This window comes from Rhododendron vialii, chromosome 6a (genome assembly GCF_030253575.1).
Source record: "Rhododendron vialii isolate Sample 1 chromosome 6a, ASM3025357v1".
Classification (NCBI taxonomy): domain Eukaryota; kingdom Viridiplantae; phylum Streptophyta; class Magnoliopsida; order Ericales; family Ericaceae; genus Rhododendron; species Rhododendron vialii.
This window is the reverse complement of record NC_080562.1, coordinates 434,811-458,524: the sequence shown is the minus strand read 5'-3', so window position 1 is coordinate 458,524 and position 23,714 is coordinate 434,811. Positions and strand designations below refer to the sequence as shown.

Sequence of the window (23,714 nt, the reverse complement as noted above, 5' to 3'; positions counted from 1 at the left end):
CCTCCATGGCTGGCACATCTGGCCAGTGGAGAGAATGGCCTAAGAAATAGCCTTCTCTTTGTGGGGGTCCTGATGTGTGTTTTTTTCTTTTTAGATCTCACTTGGGATCTTTTTCTTTGTAGGGTTTTTTTCTTTTGGGTTCCCGCTTTGAGTTCCCTTTTGTTTTCTTTTTGTCAGATCCTTCTTGGGATCTTTTGTTTTTGTCTGACTGGCCTTTTGTAATGCTGTCCTACCCATGGGCAGCCCTTGACTATGAAATGAAAAGAAAGTTAGTCTTAACTAATGCTCTCCCACATAGACGGAAAATAATGTTTCAAATATTTACCATTAATGGTTCTTTCGTGTAGAACCCCTTCGATTGATGTCAAATGATATGCACCCCCTCGTAAAATCTGGGCAATACGGAAAGGACCTTCCCAGTTTGGAGACCATTTTCCAAATTTCCCTTTCTTCTTTCTCGAATCGATTGGGAGGATTGTTTTCCACACTAAGTCTCCAACTGCAAAAGACTTTTGTTTTACTCTTTTGTTATAAGCCCTTTCAACTCTTTTCTTTTGGGCTTGAATCTGATTCAGGGCGTGTAATCTTTTCCCTTCTAGCCCATCGATATCCAAAAACATTGCTTCTTCGTACTGTAAATCTGGGTCGTAATGACGTGTCACCCTTAAAGATTGAACGTTAATTTCGACTGGCAATACCGCTGCGTGCCCGTAAACTAACTCGAATGGTGTTACCTTAGTACTCTCCCTTTGTGATGTTCTATATGCCCATAAAACTCTGGGCAACAGATCATGCCACTCTCTTGGGTTATCATTGATTACCTTTGCCAAGGTATTCTTTATAATTTTGTTAGTCGATTCGACTTGCCCGTTTGCTTGGGCATAATATGGAGTTGAATTCAAAATCTGTATTCCATATTTTTGTGCATACTGGACAACTTCTCTACCATTGAATATAGACGCCTGATCAACAGTGATGGTTTCAGGAATTCCAAATCTACATAAAAGATATTCCTCAATAAAATCAATCACTTGTTTCTGTGAAACACCTTTCAAAGGTATTGCCTCCGTCCATTTTGTAAAATAATCAGTCGCCACTATAACAAATTGGTGCTGTAACGAAGATGCTGGGTGAATTTCCCCTATCATATCGATTGCCCAACCTCTGAACGGCCAAGGTTTAACAATCGACTGCAACTGATGAGCTGGTATCCTTTGGATTGGTCCATGCTTTTGGCATTGCTGGCAACCTTTAGCATACTGAATACAGTCAGCTCGAATATTTGGCCAATAATATCCGTGTCTTTTAATTAACCACCTCATTTTATCACCAGCTTGATGAGCACCACAAGTCCCTTCATGGACTTCTCCCATAATTCTCATTGATTGGTCCTTGTCAACGCACAACAATAATAGACCATCAGACGTTTTTCTATACAAATCCTGCTCTAATAAAACATAATTGATGGACCTGCACTTGACAGTCCTTTCCACCTTTTCATTAGGATTTAGAAGGTAATTCTTTATTGGAATCATCCAATCGTCTGAAATATCGATTACAAACACATCCAATCGATCTTTTTCCCTTTCCAATGAAAAAGGTAGATATCGTTTTTGGATTCTAATTATTTTCTCCGTGTCTCCTTCAGGAATCTTAACTCCTGAAGCTGTCTGAGCCATTTGATTGGCCTCGCTATTTTGAAGTCTCAAGATGTGCTGAAAGCATATTTCATCAAAGTTTTGGACAAGACACTGAACCTTTTCTAGTTGCAGGCTCAATAAGGGGTGATTGCACTTATAATGTCCTGTAATTTGTCGGATGACCAATTGTGAGTCCCCAGAAACTTTCAAATATCGTATATTCAAATCTTTTGCTATTTCCAAGCCTATGATCAAGGCCTCATACTCTGCTTGATTATTTGTTAGTATTCTACTTTCATCGAGTTGAAAAGAAAATTGAAACATTTCTCCTTTTGGAGATGTCAGAACAACACCTGCCCCAACTCCATTATCTGTTTTTGAACCATCAAAAGACAGTTGCCAAGGTTTAAGCTCCAAAAGATGTACCTCAAAAGTATCCTCTTCCAAAGGTAGATTTGGATGCTCAGCTAAGAAATCTGCCAAAGCTTGTCCTTTTACTGCCTTTTGAGGCACATATTCAAAGTCATACTCTACTAGCGCTAAAATCCATTTCCCCTGTCTCCCTCTCAAAATGGGTCTAGACAGGATATATTTTATTATATCTGTTTGGGAAATGATCATTACTCTAGCTGGCAAAAGGTAATGCCTTAATTTAATTGCTGAAAAATATAATGCCAAACAAATCTTTTCCACACATGAATACCTACTTTCACAATCATTTAACCTTCTACTTAGGTAGTAAATTGATTGCTCTCGGCCTTGTTCATTATCCTGAGCTAACAGACTTGCAATCGAATGGTGCGTTGCTGATATGTACAACTTCAATGGTTTTCCATTTATTGGAGGCATCAGAACAGGAGGTGTCACCAAAGATTGCTTTAAAGTATCAAAAGCTTTCTGATGCTCTTGTTCCCATCTGAAATCTTTTTCTGACTTCAATTTTAATAATGGGGAGAATGCCATTGTCTTTCCAGATAGATTGGCAATAAATCTTCGAAGGAAATTAATCTTTCCCAAGAACTGCTGAAGCTCTTCTTTATTGGTTGGTGCCTGTGCTTTCAAAATAGCATCAGCTTTAGTTTTATCAATCTCAATCCCTTTTTGATGCACCAAGAATCCTAAAAAGTTTCCTGCGGTGACACCAAATGCACATTTCAAAGGATTCATTTTCAGATTGTAACGCCTCATCCTTTCCAGAGTCTGTTCAAGATGATGTAGGTGCTCGTCAACTGAATTTGATTTTACAACTACATCGTCTATATAAACTTCCAAGAATTTATGCAAAAAATCATGGAAAATTAAATTCATAACTCTTTGATAAGTTGCACCTGCATTTTTCAATCCGAAAGCCATGACCACCCATTCAAACGTCCCTATGTATCCAGGACATCTAAACGCTGTTTTATGCGTATCTTCTTCAGCTATATATATTTGATTATAACCAGCATTACCATCCATGAAGGACAGCATTTGGTACCCTACTGTTGCATCGACTAGCAAATCAGCAACAGGCATTGGATATTGATCCTTTGGTGATGCGGTATTAAGATCTCTAAAATCAACGCATACTCTAACTTTCCCATTTTTCTTTAATACTGGGACAACATTTGAGACCCATTCAACATACTTGACCGGTCGAATAAACTTTGCCTCAAATAAACGTTCCATTTCTTTTTTGACTTGAGGTAAGACATCATCCTTCATTCTCCTTGGTGCCTGTTTAAAAGGTACGTAGTTCTCCTTTATAGGTATTTTGTGTTCAACTAAAGACCTATCTAAACCTGGCATTTCATCATAACTCCAAGCAAAACAATCTTTAAATTTACGCAACAAGTACTTAAACTTTTCCTTTATTTCAATAGGCAAAGCAGCATTTACATATGTGATCTTAGGATCTTCTGGAGTTCCCAAGTTGACTTCTTCTGTGGGATCCTTTACTTGGGCCCCGTCATCATCTAGCTTAGCTGGTGCTGGTTTCAGGTCTGCTAATCCTAACTCTTTCATGTTTAGAGGGCTATCATCAAAAACACACTCAGCCCAATTACAAGAAATAGGCTCATCTGCCTGCAATTTTCTGTCAACAAGAAAAGAAAACAACCTTTTAAAAGTGGCTTTCACAGTAGCCAAATCTTCACACCCTGTGTTCAATAGGTTTCTAAACATTAAAAACTTGTTGATCAATCTTGGCAGGCCTTGAAATAATGTTAGGCCTGATAAAATCTTTGCTCAGCTCCTGGAACCCTTCCTTGATGTATTTGAGGAATTGGCTCTCAGTTACTCCAACTTGATTAGATCTGACTTCTGAGTCTTCTATTCTTGTTGGCCACAAATGTTCGTTGTAGAGATCTGCTTCTACGTTGTTAGTCTCTGCTTTGAATGGATGTCGGTCTGCCCAAAAGACCTCCATTCCCGCTGCTTCTTCTTGCTTTAGAAAGATCAAGGCCTGATGCAAAGAAGACGGCACACAACTATTTATATGGATCCAATCTCTGCCTAGTAAAGCATTGTAATTAGATGAAGAATCGATTACGAAAAACGTTGCATTCATCTTCCTATTTCCAATCTGTAGTTGTAAGGATATGACCCCCTTAGCAGGAGAACACCCTCCAGCGAAATTGCCAACTGTAACCTCTGTTGGGATCAGGTCATCATTGGTTTTGTTCAAAACTTTGAGCATTCGAGCAGGTAAAATATTAACTACTGCCCCATTGTCGACCAACACTTTCGAGATAGGTTGGCCATTCATATGCAGTTTAATATACAGTGGTCTTAAATGCCTTATTGAGGCATCATCAGGTGTTCTAAGAACTACAACACTGTTTCCATGTTTATCCGTCTCAACATTAATGGGCTGTGACTGAGGATGCTTCTCTTTGTCCATTATTTTTACAATCGATTGGGTATTATCCTCAACATCGCCTGCCAAATTCATTGGCTGATTTGGTTTTGCCTTAAACTGCTTAGGCAGAACTAAAATCATATTACACTGGTAGTTTATAGGTACTGACCCGAATTGGATTGCGGCCAGGCTTTCTCCAAATGTTGCAGATCTCTGTGGAGACGGTGACGCATCTTTGATCAGGTCTTCCTGTTCTGACCCTTCGTCAAAGAGATCATCATCATCATCTGCCTCCATGAGCTTCTGGAATTCCTCCATTTTCTTCTTTAAGCTCTGCTTCAATTCTTTTTTACCCTTCAGTTGGGCAGTCGACTGGGGAGGATCTGTAGCACTACTCTCTTGCCCCCCATGCTTTTGAATTATCTGCTTTGGGCCACTAGTTTCTCCTTGATCCCGGGTCCATACCATGTTTGGAACCTTTGATGGTTCCAATCTCTCTCTTGGTTCGAACACATGGTCCCATGGGTCACCATAAGCCCTGGCTGCAAACTTCCTTTGAAGCCTTCTTTTCTGTGAACTGGATACCTTAGTGTACCAACCCTCTGCTGGGAACTTTGGATGGCTAAGCGTGCTCCATTCCTCGTGATCATTATTGGGTGGCATTACCATCCTAGGTTGGTGCCATCCACGTCCATAAGGTCCTCTACCTCGTGGTCCAGTATCTCTTCTGAAACCAACACCCCTTTGACTAGGGTATCTCCTCTGATTAGGAAATTGGTACCCCGCCGCCTCAAGATCTTGGCAAGAAGGCACCCCAGGCCTTGCAGGCACGACTGGATGTCCCCTGAATAAAAATGGTCCATCATCTGGCCCATAGCAATGCTCTGACTCTATTCTGTTAAAGAGCCCCGGATCTATACCTTCATAAATCAGTTTGGCTCCCACATAAATTTGAAGGTCATTTCCTCCCATTGTGTTGAACCTCAGTCCGGACTTGGAGAATGCACTTCTCTGATCTTTTTCTGCTATAATTGCTTCCCCATACTGGACTTCATGCCCACACCTAATGCAGAGGTAGTCGTTTGGGAATCTAGAGGTATGAGACTTTGCTGACTCTTCTTCAGTCTGCATGTGATCCTCCTCCCCCTGCTTTTGTTTCGTCACATTGGAACCTAGCCTTTTGGCTAGGCCGGCCGTCACCATGTTCACTTCAATCTTGGGAAAAGGATTGGATTCAATTCCCATGGGATCCTTGTCGCCTTTAGCATACTGCAACAGTCCCTTCTGGATCAAGTCCTGCACACAATTTCGGAATGTAACACAGTTGTTAGTATTATGCCTAAATGAATTGTGCCATTTACAATATTCTTTTCCTTTTCTATCCTTATCAGAAGGAATAATATGCCCAGGACTCAAAGTAACAAATTTTTGTTTCAACAATTCATCAAATATTTGGTCAGCTTGTGCCAAATCAAACGAATATTGTCTATAATTTGCTTGCCCCCCACGCCTATTGGGTTGAGATGAAGGCATATTCATTGGTTTTTATGTTTTAACCAAAGTGTCACAAATTATAGGGGTCTTTCCAATGACTTGCGCTACATCAATCTCAATATCACCTTCCACATCTTGGTAATATGTTCCTAGAGACGTGTTCCTCAAAAGCTCTTCTTCTTGTAAAATAGCTTCAAACTGAGATGCCCTCATGGAGAGCTCAAACAGATCTTTGAAATTAGATCCATTAAACTGCTTTTTAAAATTAAACTCGAGACCATCTTGAGCTATTCGAACTATCTCGGTCTCTGGCACATTACAATGACATTGGTTTCTTAATCTCTTAAATCTAGTTAAAAACTGTTCTGCCGTTTCATTTGGCTTCTGCTTTAACTTAGCCAAGTCGGCAATTGAGACCTCTGGTTCATGTCTAAAATATTGAGCATGAAATTGTTCTTCCATATCTTGCCACGTATGGATAGAATTTGCAGGCAGGCTTATGAACCATGTGAATGCTGTTTTAGTTAATGAATGTGGGAATAATTTTAACTTAAAAACATCATCAGAGCCAAGTTCTCCTAACTGTAGACAAAACCGTCCTACATGTTCAATTGTCGACTGATTTTCTGTACCACTAAAAAGTGAAAGCTCAGGCAATTTATACCCTCTTGGCAAAGGAACATTGTCAACCCAATGTGGGTAAGGCTTTCTAAACATGGGTTTTTCCACCCTGCGTAGCCCTGGTCCGTACACATCTTGGATGACTTCTAATATTTGTGCCCTATTAATATTCATGGGATCTGGGGCTCTAAGGACATTTGGTACATAAGGTTGTGCAAGAGGGCCATTCTGACCGTTCCCATTGCCAATGTTTGGCACATTGTGAACGTACTGACCACTATTTCCATTATTCGGTCCTACTGGCATAGTATGATAAGTATAACTGCCATGATTTGGCAGAGTTTGTGCGGCATTGTATATGTGTTGACCATTATTCATGACACGGACTCCTGTGAAACCAGCCTGAGGACTTTGACTAGAATTTAAACCATGATTCTGACCATTTCCACTACTGTTACCAACTTCATATATAGATGGGACACTCTGGTAAAAACTAGTTGGCTTGATTGTGGACCGTAGAGCAGTTGCTTCAACAAACGGTCGACTGTGCACATTCATATTTGAATCGAATGCTGGATTTGTATATACCTGTTGAGGTGACTGTCTAGGCAGATCTCCAGTTTGCAGTTGCTCATGTACTACACCATGTGCATCCACATCTATGACAGATGGGGGCGTAACTACCCTTCTCAATAGGGTAATCAATTCCTGTGCCGCTTCGTCTTCTGGGTTAGACAAAACTTGTGCCAACTGCCTGGAAAGGCCCTGTATATTTGTTGGTGCGCTCAAGCCATTTCCTTGGCTATTTTCTGGCACCCTTTGTTCAGGATGCGCCACGTCAGTTTGGCTTTCTAGGCCTTCATTCTGAGGCTCTGCAGGTCGGTCGCCTTGTTTCCTTGTCGCTGGTGCCATTACTTCCAAATTAGTAATGATGCCCTCCTTCTAGCGCCAAAATTGTTTGTCTATTTTACTGATAGTCGACTAATCGACTAGAGATTGCTAAGTGTGCTGGAAATGTGGGTGTTTGTGGTGGTGGAGTTTGGTTCCTTGCCGTATTTCAGGACTTCTCTGGAAGCAAACTTAATGAAGTGAATGGAGATGGAAGAAGAACAACAAAATGGACTTTATTATCCCTCGGTGTAGAAGTCAAATCGACTATGAGAACACAATCGAACAGACGGTTAAATTACAAGCTACTCCTAGAGCAAGAAATGTAAAGTACAGATAAAAGTAGAAGCCTTTGGGCGATTGATTGGGGGCTCTAAATATCTTCCTTTCTTGTATTTATAGGCTGTTGTCGACTTGAAATTCAAATCATACGGACTTCCCTCCTTCGATTTGAATTAGTTGGCTCCATGCTCCCTATTCTTGCTCCACTATCTGCATGAGGCGGTTACTTCTCCATGATCTCACATGTTTCCAACGTTGTAATTATTTCAACTGCCTGCTTGCATTAACCGTCTGACTCACGATCCGCATGTGATACAAAATTCTGACACGTGTCCAGTCGAATATCAACCGTTTGATCAGTCCATTTTCCTTAACAGGCTTCATATTGCATTTGCATTATATCAATCGGTCTAAAATGCGTTGACACGTGTAACATTCTGACCCAATCGATTATAATATACTAAATACTAAATTATGGTGTAAACACCATGTAATTAATTAAGCCTTTTTAACTCCAATTCTGATGGAGGAAAAAGATACTCCTTCCGTCCCAATTTGTTTGTCCAATTGTCGAAATACGTGTTTTTTAAAAATATACTTATATCTTACAATTTATAATGTTTTTTATGATTTTGAAAATTTTGTATAATAAAACTAATTGAGATCTATCAAACAAGATCCATATTCAATATTAAAAGCATTACGAATTGAAAATTATAGCCAATTTTTTGAGAGGTCAAACGCTCTCAAAAAGTCAAAAAAAGGACAAACAAACCGGGGAAGAGGGAGTACTTACCAATATGCACGTAAGTGGGATGCAGCGCACTCATAAGATTGATGCTCACAAACTTTGCGACCTCTTATGTGAATTATCTGTTCCCGTTTCTGGGCATTTTGTTGCCTACTTTTGTATTTTTCAGCGAATCAAAGTTAAAAGTTCATTACCCAGTAGTACTGGTACATAATCCTGTTGGTATGACATTTTTGCAACGAACCGAGGAGAGTTTGATTGTGCTGGCCTATTAAACCCTGTTACGACTTTTGGATACGGAATCATATTCATGCATACATACATATGCATCGATCACATTGAGGAAAGCATCATTCATTATTGTTTTCACTCTCCATTTCACATTTTAGGAATACAGTTTATGCAACTACTCTGGTAATTAGGTATGTCTTGTCTTTGATTAATTGAAAAATAAGGACAACCCTCTCATTGCCTCTGAGAAGGGATTTGCCGCATGGGGGACTTTAAGCCTGTTTGGAAATGTGCGGCTGCATTGTTCGTATTCATCACAGCTCGTTTGCCAACGAGATATAGAGCGAAAATGCTATCATGTCGGATAGTATATTTGAACTACTTATTTCCGGTATTTATCATCCGGATATGGATGGTGAATATAATATCTCCCGGATTGTATACCTATTTGGAGCCGGATATAATAACACCACTTCTCTCATGAGTCGTTTGCCAACAGGATATGGTTTAAGCAGATATGATAAAGCGGGATTGAGTATACATGGTTTGGTTTGGTATTGTACATAGAAGGGGGATATACATATGTTTGATTTGTTTTGTACTCAGTTGATATGGGTGAATGTGAGTAGGTGAATAATGAACAAAAGTGGTGTTTTTCTAACTTGCCCTCAATTAAATGGTTTTAGGCCCAAACTAGATTTTCTCCTTAAAAAAGAAAAAGAAAAAGAAAAAAAGAAACTGTTGGTCAGATCGTCAATCAACTAAGCTGAGAGTCGAACTTTTGAAGGCAAGAGAGGGCAAATGGGTAAACAGTGCATGCCGGGATATAATAATGATGGGGGAGGCTGGGATTATTATATCCGGCTCCTCTCCCATTTACAATCCGTCCGGTTAACTAATCCATCTAATATTTCACCTATCAAACGCCAAATATATGTAGGTACGGAATATTATATCAGTTGGATAACATATTCGTCCTTCACGTACATACCGTAAACGCGGCGCCATATCTTTATTATTTCCGCCTTCATATCCGGCTTTTAAATTATGAAAATGCAATATTTTCTTTTAATTCTATGTCCACCCCAAAACAAATCAAGTATAATATACTTACTTCTATAAAGTACTCAAACAAACTTATTTGTATTTACAACATATTGTCCACTTCATGTATCATATCTCCTCTCATTGTATATACACCCAAAACTAATCCGGTTACAGCCCTTAGTATTCAAGAAGCAATTGTCCCCCAAATTTGGGCCGATTAGTTTGGGCATAGATCTGAAGTTGGGCCTAACCTTGAAGACTCCTGTTGGGCTTAAACCAAGTAACAAAAAAGAGCAGTGGGTCGGGAACAACAAAAATAAATTTCAGGATACATTTTGCTTTATGTGGCATCTTCCCAGTACATGGTGGATTACTATATGCACGGTGCATCTCCAGTTATAGAAAGTTTTGGGTGCAAATGGGACACGTTGAACTTGAGCACGCGTCTGAGCCATCCAAACGTGTTTTGAATGGCCCAAATCTGAACTTGGTACCCAATTTGCACCAAGAAAATTTCTCCTCCAATTAACCCTTCATTCTTCAAAATGAAGATTTTGTGCTTTCCAATCATACTTCATTTTCAGTCTTCAAACTGAAAAATCAATTTTGATTCTTCATACATGGAGAAGCATCTCTCAAATGAAGAATATTCTTCAAATTCAATGTGTACTTTTGAAGTACACATACTTATGATTTTATAATTGAATTTCTAAAAAATTAGTACCATTAGAAATGTTTTAGCATTATCTTCAAAATAAGATTAGTACTGACGTGGACGGTCAAAGACAAACTATCTACATTGGGATTAGAAAATTCACAAACTCTAAAGAATCAAACTCTGATCAATTGTGTGGAAAGTAAACTCACCAACCAACCGAACTAACCCTTCGGACTAAGTTCTTCCTTCATGAAATCACAGAAGTAGACTAATCCAATCACTGGAAATTCGACTGTGAGGGGGCTTTCAACCCCTCGGACAAGTTAGTGGCGCATGCGGTCTTGGTTAGAGATTCAGGTGGATCGGTGGTGGAGATCAATCACTGGAGAATCTAGCGGCTGAAGCATGGGCTATCCGAGTTGCAGTTTCCATTGCAGCTTGGGGAAAGAGAGAAGTTATCTTTGAATCTGACTGCGAACCTTTAATCAAGATGCTGCAGCCTAATCCTGAGCTAAGGAACTGGACATTTCAAGCTTTACTTGATAAAAATTACTCCTAGAAATCACAGAAGTGAATGCCAGTGTTGGGGGCGAAAAGTTAGAGAGGACATTTGCTTACTTTACATTACATTGAAAAACGAGTAACGACCAAATCCAAATATACACTGCCCACAAAGGGCTTGGGACTGGATCTTTACAAAAGAGGCCGAGAAGAAGAGGCCATGGAGTGGGGAAAAAAAAACCCCAGCTATATTCAACAAGAATTTCCATAAAACATCGGGTAAGAAGTGGAAGCACGACAGCAAAAGTGAAAATAAGTTTTATCTACTAGCACTCTTTTTAATCATGTTTATCGATTACTCGATGGTCCCGGCTCAAGCAGTTAGGGCCGTCGATGACCGAGTAGGCCTAATTCAACCGAAGTAACAGAGCCCTCGGTTTCGTCTTGGTTGTCATTCTCATTCTCCTCCAACGACCTCCCCTTCGTTTCCCTCGTAAACAAATAAGTTACCAGTATTCCCAAAACACAGACCCCACCCAAAATAATCAACACCGCCTCCTTTCGCATCCTCCCATGGTTTCCATCAGTAGCCCGAAGAACCCCGACCGTCCCGATAATGGCCCCGACTTTTCCAAAAGCCCCTGAAATCCCGTGACATGTGGTCCGGAATCTGGCGGGGAAAAGCTCCGCAGGGACTATAAACGTCGTGGTGTTGGGACCAAAATTGGAGAAGAAAAATGTGAGCCCGTATAAAAACAGGAATCCTACATTCTTGTTGTTCTGCCAGTATCTGTTGTAGGGAATTCCGGCTGCGAATAGGCAAATTGCCATGAAGAAAAAACCCATGATTTGGATTTTGACTCGGCCTATACGGTCAATGAGGATGACGGTGGCCCAGTATCCGGGTATGGTCGAGCAAACAGCGAACAGTGCTTGGAACCGGGCCACCTTGTAAGCGTCTTGAAAGGCGTTATTTGTTTCTGAATCGGGGGGAAGGAATTTGGATGGGAAGAGATTACTGCTGTAAAATACAACGTCAACGAGGAACCATGAGGCGGCGCAGGAGAAGAGATCGCGGCCATGGCGGCAGAGGAATTCAGTGGAGAAGAGAGGGTAGGAGGGAGATGGGTTTGGTGAGGATTCGGCGTCCTCGGCAATTGGAACGTCTAGCACTTTCTCCATGATCCTGGCTGCTTGCAGGACGTTCCGCTCCACCAATGCCGTGTATCTGTGAACAATTACCCAAACAACAATGTGAGAACAGAGAACATGCACTTGCTTTTTCTTTTTTGCCTTTTATGATGAAATGAAACACACAAATTTGGAACTTGTGTGTGCCACTATCAGAACCAGGAGCAATCAACAATGTGAGAGAACATGCATTTGCTTTTTCATTCTTTACTTCTTTGGATGTCCCATAGTTCTTGTTCATTGTGACTAATCAAGGAAAAAAAAAATACAACGCTGAACCATTGTCCCTTTTTACCCTTCATCCATATACTATAAAATTTCAAAAACAAAAGTGGAGAGAAATAAGAATACGAGTCTAAAATGTAAAAGAAGGATAGAACTTCATCTGTACCTTTTTAAATGTCCACTACGGGGTTTTGCGTGATATTTTCAATTCTTTTTATCTTTCACTGCATATTGTTAAAAATATGCAATATAGATCTTGTTTGATAGATTTCAATTATTTCTATAAAGATAATAAAATATAATATACGTCGAGAGATATAAGTCATTAAAAATGATACTTAGAATCGTAGTTGACAATTAAAAAAAAGAAAGATGGAGTATATATTTTGTAGAATAATGATTGTGTCCCCTTAAAAATTTAGATTGTCACGGAGGGGACTAAACGTTTGGAAGGGAGGGAACAACACTTAAAAGAGGAGAGTGATTTCAGGATCTTGAATCCAACGCGGTATCTTCAACAAAGATGTTAAAGTGACAATCACTAGCATAAATATAGTAACCTGGCTGTTTCCGGCGTTAACATGCGCCAGTAAAACGTCATGGCCGCCGGAATTGCACCGATTATGAGTATAATCCGCCACGCCAAGTCCGCCACCTGGGGCGTCGAATCAGCATTCGTGTGGTGCGTCGCCGCATCAAATACCTTACAAACCACCATCGTCACCACCGAACTAACCAAAATCCCCAGCCCCTGCATCGAGAAAACCGCCGCAATAAACGCCCCCCGCGTCCTCTTGTTCGCAAACTCTGACATAATCGTCGCCGACAGCGGATAATCGCTGCCAATCCCCACCCCAAGGCAGAACCTGAAGAACCCCAAACTCACCAACACGCACACCGGCGACGTGCTTAGAGAGAATCCGCACCCGATCGAGCTCACCACCATCAGAATCAGAGCGAGTCCGTACACGCGCTTCCGTCCGTACATGTCGCCGAGGCGGCCGGAGACCATGCTTCCAATGACGCTTCCGAGGATAGGGAGGGCGATGATCGCGGAGTTGATGCCGAAGGGGACGTTGTAATGGTCTTTGTCATAGTAAATGTGGCCGATTAGTCTCAATATCGGTGGTATACAGAAGAAATCGTAGGCGTCGGTGAATAAGCCCATTCCGGCGATTAATATCGCCTTGAAATGGTAGTGTTGAGTTCGAGCTGAGTCGAGGGCAGAAAGGACTTTTAATGCCATTAAAATTGAGTGTGTTGCTACTACTATAACTGAGATTATCCTTCTCCTCCTCCTCCTCCTTGTGTAGTGATTCAATTAGTGTTTGTATGTTTATATATATATATATATATATATATATAGAGAGAGAGAGAGAGAGAGAGAGAGAGAGAGAGAGAGAGATAAATTTCTACTAGCGGTTAGTAAAATTTGGGGAGAGAAAGTATGGGGAAGTTTCGGTGAGGACGAACGAATAGTTGCAACTATAGGCGGTGGTGTGGTATGTGATTCTATGATTCTAAGAGAAGATGCGTTTAAGAGCTTACTTCAACTTATGACAACATTTGAGATTTTTAGTATATGAAGTGTAACGGACTGGCTTTGATGTAGTCCTCATTTGAAATTTGTTAAACTATCATATTGGTGAGATTTCTTACACGTAAGTTTAGTTGAATACGCTTTTGGAAATTTTATTGGTTTCTTCTCGCCCTTAAATATACTTTTGGACGACTTTGTTGTAACTGAAAGGGATTTGTGAATTTTATTAGAGACGATTTAGTATTGGCCTCCATTTGGTCGGTAGTAAGTTTCTTCTCGTTAAGGAGGTTGATTGTTTCACAAAAGGATGATATAGTAGATTGCCTCCAATTTTTTTTGCCTTTTTCAATTTTTGCGATTCCGTGCCATTTTAAAATATTTATATCTTTCGATTTATAAAGTTTTATGTGATTTTGAAAACCTTATTTAATAGAATTAATTAAAATCTATTAAACAAGATTCATATTGTATTTTTTTTAATACTCACGTTGAAAGATATAAGCAATTGAAAATAACATGCTTTTCTAAAAAGGTCATTCATTTTGGAATGGAGGGAGTAGAATATTAGAAAAATAATGAGACTGTGATCCAAAATTTATTTCCCGTAGTAGAAGGTTATTGACAGAGACAACTATAACCCATGAAAAGATATCCATCTCTTTCTCTCTCTCTCTCTCTCTCTCGGACTGCTGATAAAAACTAGCAACGACTTGTGATATTAGACTCTCCCATTGGCGTCCTAAGACCCAGAATCAAAAAGTGACTCTGAACTAGCAACGAAACCCATGAACCTACTTATTTTCAGCCGCATGCAGGATTATGTATGTAAAGATTCTCTTGTTTGAAGAATCTCACATGATTATCCTATGACTGAAAATGAGTTGCTAGCTACATGAGCACACCAAAAAATGGGTGCATATATTACGACATTTTAAAGACATGTTTATAATAAATCTATACAACAATTACGTCAATAAATCGATCCAATAATTCTAGACAATAGTAGTTTTTAACTGTTGTTTTTTGCTACAAGAATACGATTAATTGCTAACAAGCAAAACCCTTCATTTCAACCATGTGAGAGTAGTTTGTTTAATAGTCTTGGAGCACCGCCACGTAGTGCTTCAGACTTTCCCAGAATTGCACATGTATGTAGGATTCATACACTTAAGTGTTGTTGGTTAATCTTCATGAGATAAAATATCATGTTATGGTAATTACAGTAAACTCAAAGCTCAAGGCTCCGGTTTATTCTCTCTCTCTTTTTCTTTGCCGTAAAAAGATAATGGAGAAAGCAGCGGCGTACATACCATCTATGAGCGTTATCAATAAAGATTATCATAGTAAGTATTCTTGCAATTATTGCTACATACTGCACTCTCAAGACTTGCAGTATTAAAGTCCTTGAAGGGATCGATCTACGGTTCACATAGTTTTACTGCTCTGCCAAGACACGAGCAGAGCAAAGCATTCTCCAGCGATATTTGAAAAATAACCACTTTTTAGAAGAAAAAAAATGACACTTTAGCACTAAAAAATAGTTATTTCTTAAAATATTTGGGTAAAAGTAAAAAAAAATTACCTTTTCGATTACCCTCATCGAGAAGAATCAATAATCTACAAAAGTTTGGCGCAAAATTAAGAAATGCGAAAAAAATTCAAATAATGACAAAACTCTCAAATTTAAGTTAAGTTCAGGAGAACGAGAAAATTGGGGGAGAGAAATTACGGGGAAGTTTCGGTGAGGATGAATAGCTGCTGAAATTTTAACTATAGGTGGTGGTAGGAGTGTGATTCGCAAATGCGACTAAGGGTCTGTTTCAACTTACGGCAGCATTTGAGATTAATTTCTAGTATCAAGTGTAACGGATTGGCTTTGATGTAGTCTAAATTTGAGATTTGTTAAAGTATCTTATCGGTGAAATATTTTTCTTATGTGTAAGATTATAAAATTTATTGGGTTTTTTCTCGCCATTAAATACATTTTTGAACGACTGAATTGTAAGTGAAAGGGACTTGTGGATTTTATTAGATAGGATTTAGTACCATCCTCCCATTTGTTTCACGAGGGATAATATAATAGATTGCCTCCAACAATTTTGGTGTATTTGTTCTTTGGATTAATGACGAGACTGTGATAAAAAAAACTATTTCCCGAAAGTAGGAGGTTATTAACAGAGTCAACTTACGCCATGAAAAAATATATAAATTCTCTCTCTCTCTCTCTCTCTCTCTCTCTCTCTCGCACACACACACTACTGTATCACCTTCTCTCTCACTACTGTATTCATTTTTTTGGGTACCCATGTACCAACTGATTTTCAGCCACATAATTTTATGTTTAAAAATTCTATTGTTAAAGAATCTCACATGATAAATCGATCATGACATTTTTTAAAGACGTGTTTATAATTATTTCAGATAATGATAAAAAAATTACATCAATGAATCGATCCAATTAGAGATAACTTGACCCCGGATTTAAGGTCCGTGTGGACCCATTTACGTTGATTTTTAAAAGAATTGTTTAGTTCTAGATGACGATGGGGAATTACGTCAATGAGTCGATCCAATTAACTGACCAATAACTATTGTTTTTGGGTACAAGAATACGCTTGCTAACAAGCAAAACCCTTCCTTTCAATCGTATGTTGAGTTATTATTTAAGTAATTCGGAAGCACCGCCTTGCGGTGCTTCAAATCTTTCCAGAACCGTACATCTATGTAAGTAGATCCATACACTTACAAATTGTGGACTCACGACAATATGTGATTGTAAAGTGGTCCGAAGTAAAATATGACAGTGCACCCGAACTACTGAATAATAATGATCCGGAATAAGATGTGACAGTACTGGCGGGCTACTGAATAATTTCACACCATGTGGACCCCTTTTTGTTTGTCAATTGGCACGAGAGAAAGATCGATCATGTTATGGTAATTCCAGTAAACTACACAAAGCTCAGGGCTCTGGTTTATTATTCTCTTTCTCTCTCTCTTTTTTGCCGTGTAAAATAAAAGGATAATGCAGAAAGAAAGCACCGGCGTAGATACCATCTATGAGTGCAATCATAAAATTAATTACAGAGTATGATTGTAAATATTGTTGCAGTCATTGCTACATACTGCTGCACTACTCTCAAGACTCGCGGTAAGTCCTTGAAGGGAACGACCGTTCACATAGTTTTATTACTGCTCGATCTGCCAAGACATTTGGTTCAAATGACTACTACATCAACCGAATTTGACCTTCGTGACTGTGTGGGCGAAAGGAACACTTAAATTCACGTGATTTGTCAACTATAACGGTTACCAAAATGGATCCTTTCTGTTAAATGTCCGTAAAATAATGTTGGATATCTAGGACGGATATTTTTGTTTGGAAAAAAATACCTTTGATTGGTTACATACAAATATAACCCTCTACCCCCTCTTCTCCTCGTCCCCATCCTCTCACTCTCACTCATCCAACAAATCACAATACCTCTCTTCATCTTCGATTCGTCCATGGGTGCTTTCAAGTGGCGAAACCTAGGTTAACAGTTTCTGATCATGACAAACAGAGGAGTTTTAAGAGAGAGAGAAAAACTAGGTTCGAACTTTAGCGATTTAAGAGAGAGAGAGAGTGTGTGTGTGTGGGCGCGCGCGCTATTTATGAGGCCCTCAAAATTTCAATCTGGAATCCAACAAAGCTTCATAGCCTCTACCAACTATCGGTGGCTTCATAGCTCTACCAACTATCGGTGGCTTCCATATCCTTATCGGCTCCACAATTTGCTAACATTTAAGGCAAAATCGCGGGCAGATTCCAAGTTCAAGGACGAGCCACCACTGATTGAAGAAATTGGAATCAACATGCCATAGATTGAACCCATTTGGTGAGAAAGATGGGTCATGTTTATGTCTGTATATAATGTGAATACATATGTCTAAATTCCGCTAAATTCCGCTGACACCCGTTGTTGTTACTGCCGGCGATCTAGACAAAGAAGCTATTGTGGGTGAAGCTGAGGGAGGCGTAGATGCGTAGATGTAGTCCAGGTTTGGGTTAGGTCTGAGGCGTAGAGGTTTGGGTTGGATTTGAGAGTTAAAAATGGGAAATCAGAATATATTGGAAAAAGTACATAAAAATGAATTCAATTAGGACTAAAACCTTGAATTCCATAATGATGACTGAGGTACTACGCCAAATACAACATCTCTATTTCACAACCAACCATTGAAAATAAGTTTAGAAAAAAAATTCTCAGAACATTGCACTCGGGCTTCAAAAAAAGATTGAGAAAGGAAGCAATCATCCCATCTTGGTTTTTACAACCACCTCCAGGATACCATCGGGCCTGAAGTTCAAAGAGCATAGCCTGGGATCAACAGGTCCAGGCAAATTAAAAGCCACAGAGAACGGTCCGCGCGGACACAGTCGCTCAACTTTCATTTCATAGCTACGCATATCATTCAAAAGTGAAGAATCTCTCACTAGCCCATCAATATTGACTCTACCATCAGCTTGAACATTACACCTCAGATTACCTGCGATGGCAAACAATATGTAGTTAGTCACGTCCTCTCTCTTCTTTCTTTTTTGTACTTTCGTTATTCTTCAGAGAGAATGTCAGAATTTACTAAAGCATTATCAGAGTCATCTACTTGTACTACTCTTTTTTGGGTGATTCCACTTTCAACTTAGCTGAGGTGAAATATTTAATATACTCTATACTGATGGCATCAAGGGGCTTCTTTGTGGGCTTTGATCTTGTCGGACCACTTTTCCACCATCTCTTAAAACCAATTGGTGGTAGGAAGGGTTTCAATTAAGTCTTTTATGGCATTCGACATCGCACCCGCAAGTCTGTTTTTAGAGCGGTCACAGGGAGTGGCATTGTATAACCAAATCCATGGGGGCACGTCGGGCCCAACAGATCCTAAGGCCTCTTATTCGGCCCTTGCGCCCATATGTTACAATGTTTCTATTTCTCTTGAACCCAATGTTCTGAATCCAAATCCCACTACAAAATGCAGCCACTATAGTGAGCCAAAGTTCACTTTGCCCGTGCACAAGTTTTCTTTTGCTCATCAGGCTGCCTTTGCCGAATCCCCGAGATATTTTCTTCTGCCTTTATCTTTGGGATGATATCAACGCTGATTTTTAGCGCTCAAAGGGTGAAGATTATTGCGCTTTATTCATGAGTTATCCTCCAAGATAAAAAAAAAATACAGTTGATTATTGCTAGTTTTCCAAGTGAATTATGTAGGGGCGCAGACCAGACCAGTTGCAGGCTTGCATTGAACTGTGCAGGATTGGAGCCGGATTTCAGTCATTCTTGTCGCTTGTCTTAGTGCCTAGAAGTATGTAATAGAGTTTCCTGTCCTTTGGTTTTTTTGTTTTTCCCATTTGAAGTCTTTGTGCTTTATTGTTTCGTTTTAGTCTCCATTCCTCTTCCCTCTTCCCCCGTCTCATTGTCTGAGGGAAACTCCTCTGCATCTATCTCCCTTTCATACATATCCTCATCACTGACTTAAGTCAAAATGATCCTTATTACTGATGAAGTTCTCAATTTTAGTACAAGGAAAGAAAAACGGGTTATTTGCATCCTTGTGAACATTGGCATTACAAAATACAAACACGCATGCGCTCATGAACACACACGCAGGACACATGTATATATCTGCTGCCATCTACTGATAAACAAGCAGGACAGGAAACTTACTGTCATGCTGATGCACACCAGGCAAAGCAACCCGAAAAATGTAGGCACTTTCACTCTGGCCAATGTCAACAGTACCAAGAGGTGGTCCAACTCGCCCTGCCTTCGCTGTTCCAGTCAAAACCGCAGCTGGCTTCTCTGCCTGGTGCTCCATGTCGATTTTCAGAGAATGGGATCTGTAGACAAGCATTTGATTCTCAACTCTTTTCCATAGGTATTGACCAAAAGCTTTGGGCATACCATACACATAAACTCTGACAGTAATAATGAGACTTATTTTAGCCCCCAAAATGAAACCTTTAGGCTCCAATCTTATATTGATGGACAATATTAGCCTTTGAGGCCTTCCCCATGGTTGTTTGCCATTAATCAAGGCTGTCGGGAGTGCTAGATACCTCATCTTGGCAATTAAGTGAACGATGTGTGGCTGCCTGAGGTTATTATCATTAGAAATGGCCCCACTTTTGCAAAAATAAATATGATGACTTGGATTCAATACAATGTGGGCAAAGCAATAATTGTGCATCTAGTTAAGGCAGCTATACAAACAAAAGCATGTATACAGTTTCCAGGTTCGTACTTAAAAATTAAAACCTGCGTACACTGAGGATAATGCATAAGGGAAGAATCTAACATGAAGGGGATCTTATTCACATTCTACTTTTTGCTATTTAAACTCGACATTGTCTTCGGAAAAGACAAAATGTGGATGCATGCAACAAAAAGTAAGGTGGGAATTACAATTCACAAAAGTGCAATAAAATGCACATCTACGTAACTGGAGAGATGGTCTTGTATATTAAGGAGAAAGGGAAGGAAGGAATCATGCATTACGAAACAAAGCAAGATAACAGGAACAGAAAGAAAAATGTTTAACCCTATGGAAGCCAGTTGAAATTTGAATCCTAAAAGCTTCCATGACAAGCAAAAGACCAAGTCATGCAATGTGACAGGACGGCAAGAACAAATGTATTCAATAGCTGAGTTAATAGAGTAATTTATACATAAAGGCATCCTGTAAAGTTTGGCACAATAAGTTCAACTAGAAATCCAGAACAGCAAAGTATGCTGAAAACATAAGTCAGATTGACCAGACTTCACAGTTTCCAGGTTATTGGAAAAAGAAACTTCATCACCAAACATAAGTAGGTTATTGGAAAAAGAAACTTCGTCACCAAACATAAGTCAGATCTTGACAAGTTCTTTGAATTTTTCTTTTAAAAAATGCATTTTTTTTAGTTCTCGTTTTGTGGATCGGACAAACATTTTGGGACGGAGGGAGTACTATAGAAGTATCGGGACTCGTAAACGAAGTTGTCTCTTGTATCTTAAGGCTCCAAGACTCCAAACACAATGACCTAAAACACATTAGTATAGATATTTTGGCTTCTTGAAGCTCATGTTACTGTTGTCATTCCTAGACTAGCTGGTAGGAAGTCTTGTTCGATAAGAATTTTTTCAATACGGAAGTCATATCGAGTAAGATCGTAGCAATCAGATACAAATCCCCACGGCAATAAATGTGCACAAACCATAAAAAACTTGCAGTAATGCAGAAAACAAAATGTAATGCAACGAGACCATCCAGGTCGGAACCCATTTATAGGACATACCAACTGAAGATGCATCTATGAATACCATAAATAAGCATACTGCACACACTCTAGGCTAAGAAACTGCAGCTCCAGCCATGTTTAATAGTAAGGAGAGTCCCTTCTATGGTATAATACCGTCATTCCCGCCCCTAAAGGAAAGAAGACCGTAGAAGTCCCGATAGACAATGAATACCGAATATCTGCAACGTAAATGGTTATCCATAACAGAGAACCAGATTGTACATCTACAGGTGTCCATGTTTGGACAGGCCGATTCGTCAGAAATAGCACTCAAACTATCTTATATTCATAGCTTAGAGTCACAATAAATAACAGAAGATGTAACAAGTATGGTTGCGATGCAAAAACCAAAGAATAACAAAGAGGAAATAGTGTGGATTCCATAAACCCTTGATATAAATATCATGCACTTTATTTTCCAATTCCCAATTTCAGATATTAGGTCCCACAGGGGTTGAGTATGGTAGGGGTAATCAATTAATTCAATGTTGGGACGTCTCCGTCTAATAGCTTAAATTTTTTGATTGTGATCAAACTGCCATCAAAGAGAAACTCATTTGATATATCTAGAAGCTAAAAGTAGAACACAAGTACACAACTATGTAGACGGACTACATTTTGGATTTGCACTGTGTCCCATCTTAAGAGTTCTACAAGTCATAGCCCACACAATTATTACTTTTGCTACTAAACAAATTCATATAGTCTCGTATGAAGGATGATGATCATGTCAACAAATCAAGAAAAACCCCAAAAACCAAAAGCAGATGGGGGAAAAAAACCCCATAAAATATAAGATAACATAGAAATCATTTGGCATGAACAGAAACATATCTAAACATGAAGACTAGAAGATTCCATGATGAATAATAGGAGACCCTAAGAGGATATTTTCCCGTCTTAGCTGAAAGAACCTCTACCAACATAAATAGGAAAGAGAACAAATCTTAGACAGATACTAGTTTAATTCCAATTTTCCTCCCCCATCTAGAAGAAAAGTACGAGTTTTCGCAAGAAATTAGTTGCTGATCACAACTTAAATAATTAATTAAGCTTATAAGTTAGGGCCCTATAAGTTATATCTGAACCCATAGGTTAGCAAATTTAACGCCTTGAGACAAGAAGAAATAGACTCAGCTAAAATCGAACTAAAAAAATAGGAAAATTTAGCATAACCGGAACTAAAAAGGTCCCAGATATGTTCAAAAACTTGCAAGCTACAATGACTTTGATTCCTAACATTACCAACAAAGGGCGAACACTTAAATAAACTAGCCACTTGCATTACCATCAAAATTTAACAGAAGAAATGAAGATTATCTATCCAAAATGAACAAAAAACACACACAGATAACAAGTGGAATTAGAAGCCGGGAAATGCATGTGCATGCAATGTTGTCATGTGCATGAAGGCGGCGATTTTTGGTTCTTTAAGCATAAAACCACTCAAAATAATCAACCTATTAAAAGGAATTCTAAGCACAGAATCGGTTCTGCGAATTGCTAAACAAAATCCAGTTACCTTGACACAAATTTAAAAGCAGTTCTCATAAGCAAGGAACGGCGATAGCAAAGATGACAACAAAAAAGAAGACATACCAAGGTCAGCTCAACATGCAAGGTAAGTTTAAGCATCAAAATTACCGGTGAAAACAACAAACAGAAAGAGAAAGAAACGACGACGACTACACGCACACACAAAACAGATCGAGAGAGAGAGAGAGAGAGAGAGAGAGAGAGAGAGAGAGAGGGTACGTGTTCTTATCGTTGCCGAAGGCGCTGATCGTCGACGCTCGAGCTGCTTTCGATTTAGATCAAGATTTTGGGGGTGGTTTCTGATTGTGATCGGTTGCTAATGTAGGGGCTGGCTGACACATACATCAACCTCTGTTTGGAACTTGCGGAAAGGAAAGAAAGGCAAGGGAAATAAAAGAGTGAGAAAGAAAATAAATTATTTTTTCTTGTTTGATTGTAGAAAAAAAAGGAAAATAAACTGCATGAAGAAAATGATTTTCTCTTATTTGGCTTCAAAAGGAAAATGGAAAGAAAAAGAAAATTTTGGTTTTTCAAAAGTTCAAATTCTTGCGCCCTTATTTCTCCATTTCTCAGCATCTACTCCAAGCTTTTCTTTCTTTTCCTTCCTATTTTCTTTTTCTTTTCTTTAGATAAGAACCAAACAACTCCTAAGGAATTTTATTTTTTTTATTTTCCTTTATTCTCTTCCACTTTCCATAGGTTCCAAACAGAACCTAGTTTTTGCAGATTTTTTTATCCTCTAGTTTTTAAATCTAACAAATTTACCTCCCAAAAAAAAACCTTTATTATATTTTACTATTGGTAACAATGTCTTAGATATTTGTCTCTTTGTCAGTAGTGGTTCCGGTGTTCTAAAAGTATCAGTAATACTCATTCTTGCACCGATCATAAAAGGTTGAGAAAATATTTCAATTAAGATGTCACATCCAGAGAGGTCCTCCTGCCATTT

The 23,714-nt window shown here is 39.2% G+C and overlaps 3 protein-coding genes across 4 annotated transcripts; all 3 read right to left on the bottom strand.

The window, feature by feature from the left end:
• Positions 1-3,479: 3,479 nt before the first annotated feature.
• On the bottom strand, positions 3,480-5,883 carry LOC131330796 (uncharacterized). Its single transcript, XM_058364529.1, has 2 exons — positions 4,649-5,883; positions 3,480-4,083 (listed from the first exon to the last, which is right to left on the bottom strand). The coding sequence occupies exons 1-2, from the start codon at positions 5,722-5,724 to the stop codon at positions 4,077-4,079; spliced, it is 1,083 nt and encodes a 360-aa protein (XP_058220512.1). The 5' UTR covers positions 5,725-5,883; the 3' UTR covers positions 3,480-4,076.
• A 5,165-nt stretch (positions 5,884-11,048) lies between these two features.
• On the bottom strand, positions 11,049-13,704 carry LOC131330795 (probable inorganic phosphate transporter 1-9). The gene is made up of 2 exons (XM_058364528.1): positions 12,929-13,704; positions 11,049-12,180 (listed from the first exon to the last, which is right to left on the bottom strand). The coding sequence occupies exons 1-2, from the start codon at positions 13,612-13,614 to the stop codon at positions 11,334-11,336; spliced, it is 1,533 nt and encodes a 510-aa protein (XP_058220511.1). The 5' UTR covers positions 13,615-13,704; the 3' UTR covers positions 11,049-11,333.
• A 4,313-nt stretch (positions 13,705-18,017) lies between these two features.
• Positions 18,018-23,134, bottom strand: LOC131330794 (increased DNA methylation 3-like). 2 transcript variants are annotated; one of them, XM_058364527.1, is made up of 3 exons: positions 22,985-23,134; positions 19,617-19,789; positions 18,018-18,438 (listed from the first exon to the last, which is right to left on the bottom strand). In XM_058364527.1, exons 2-3 carry the CDS (start codon positions 19,765-19,767, stop codon positions 18,203-18,205), a joined length of 387 nt encoding a protein of 128 aa, XP_058220510.1. In that variant the 5' UTR covers positions 19,768-19,789; positions 22,985-23,134; the 3' UTR covers positions 18,018-18,202. The 2 variants fall into 2 exon arrangements, with proteins under 2 accessions (XP_058220510.1, XP_058220509.1); XM_058364526.1 differs by lacking the exon at positions 22,985-23,134 and adding an exon at positions 20,491-20,728.
• Between the last annotated feature and the right edge of the window lie 580 nt (positions 23,135-23,714).

What these genes read in the sequence shown, in the direction of transcription:
- LOC131330796 (XM_058364529.1), bottom strand. Translation starts at nt 5,724, where the DNA reads ATGGGAATTGAATCCAATCCTTTTCCCAAGATTGAAGTGAACATGGTG.
- LOC131330795 (XM_058364528.1), bottom strand. Translation starts at nt 13,614, where the DNA reads ATGGCATTAAAAGTCCTTTCTGCCCTCGACTCAGCTCGAACTCAACAC. An exon ending in TTAACGCCGGAAACAGCCAG is followed by an intron (nt 12,181 to 12,928) that starts GTTACTATATTT and finishes AATTGTTCACAG; the next exon opens with ATACACGGCATTGGTGGAGC.
- LOC131330794 (XM_058364526.1), bottom strand. Translation starts at nt 20,627, where the DNA reads ATGCCTTTATGTATAAATTACTCTATTAACTCAGCTATTGAATACATT. An exon ending in TTTCAACTGGCTTCCATAGG is followed by an intron (nt 19,790 to 20,490) that starts GTTAAACATTTT and finishes GCTTGTCTACAG; the next exon opens with ATCCCATTCTCTGAAAATCG. An exon ending in TGGTGTGCATCAGCATGACA is followed by an intron (nt 18,439 to 19,616) that starts GTAAGTTTCCTG and finishes TTGCCATCGCAG; the next exon opens with GTAATCTGAGGTGTAATGTT.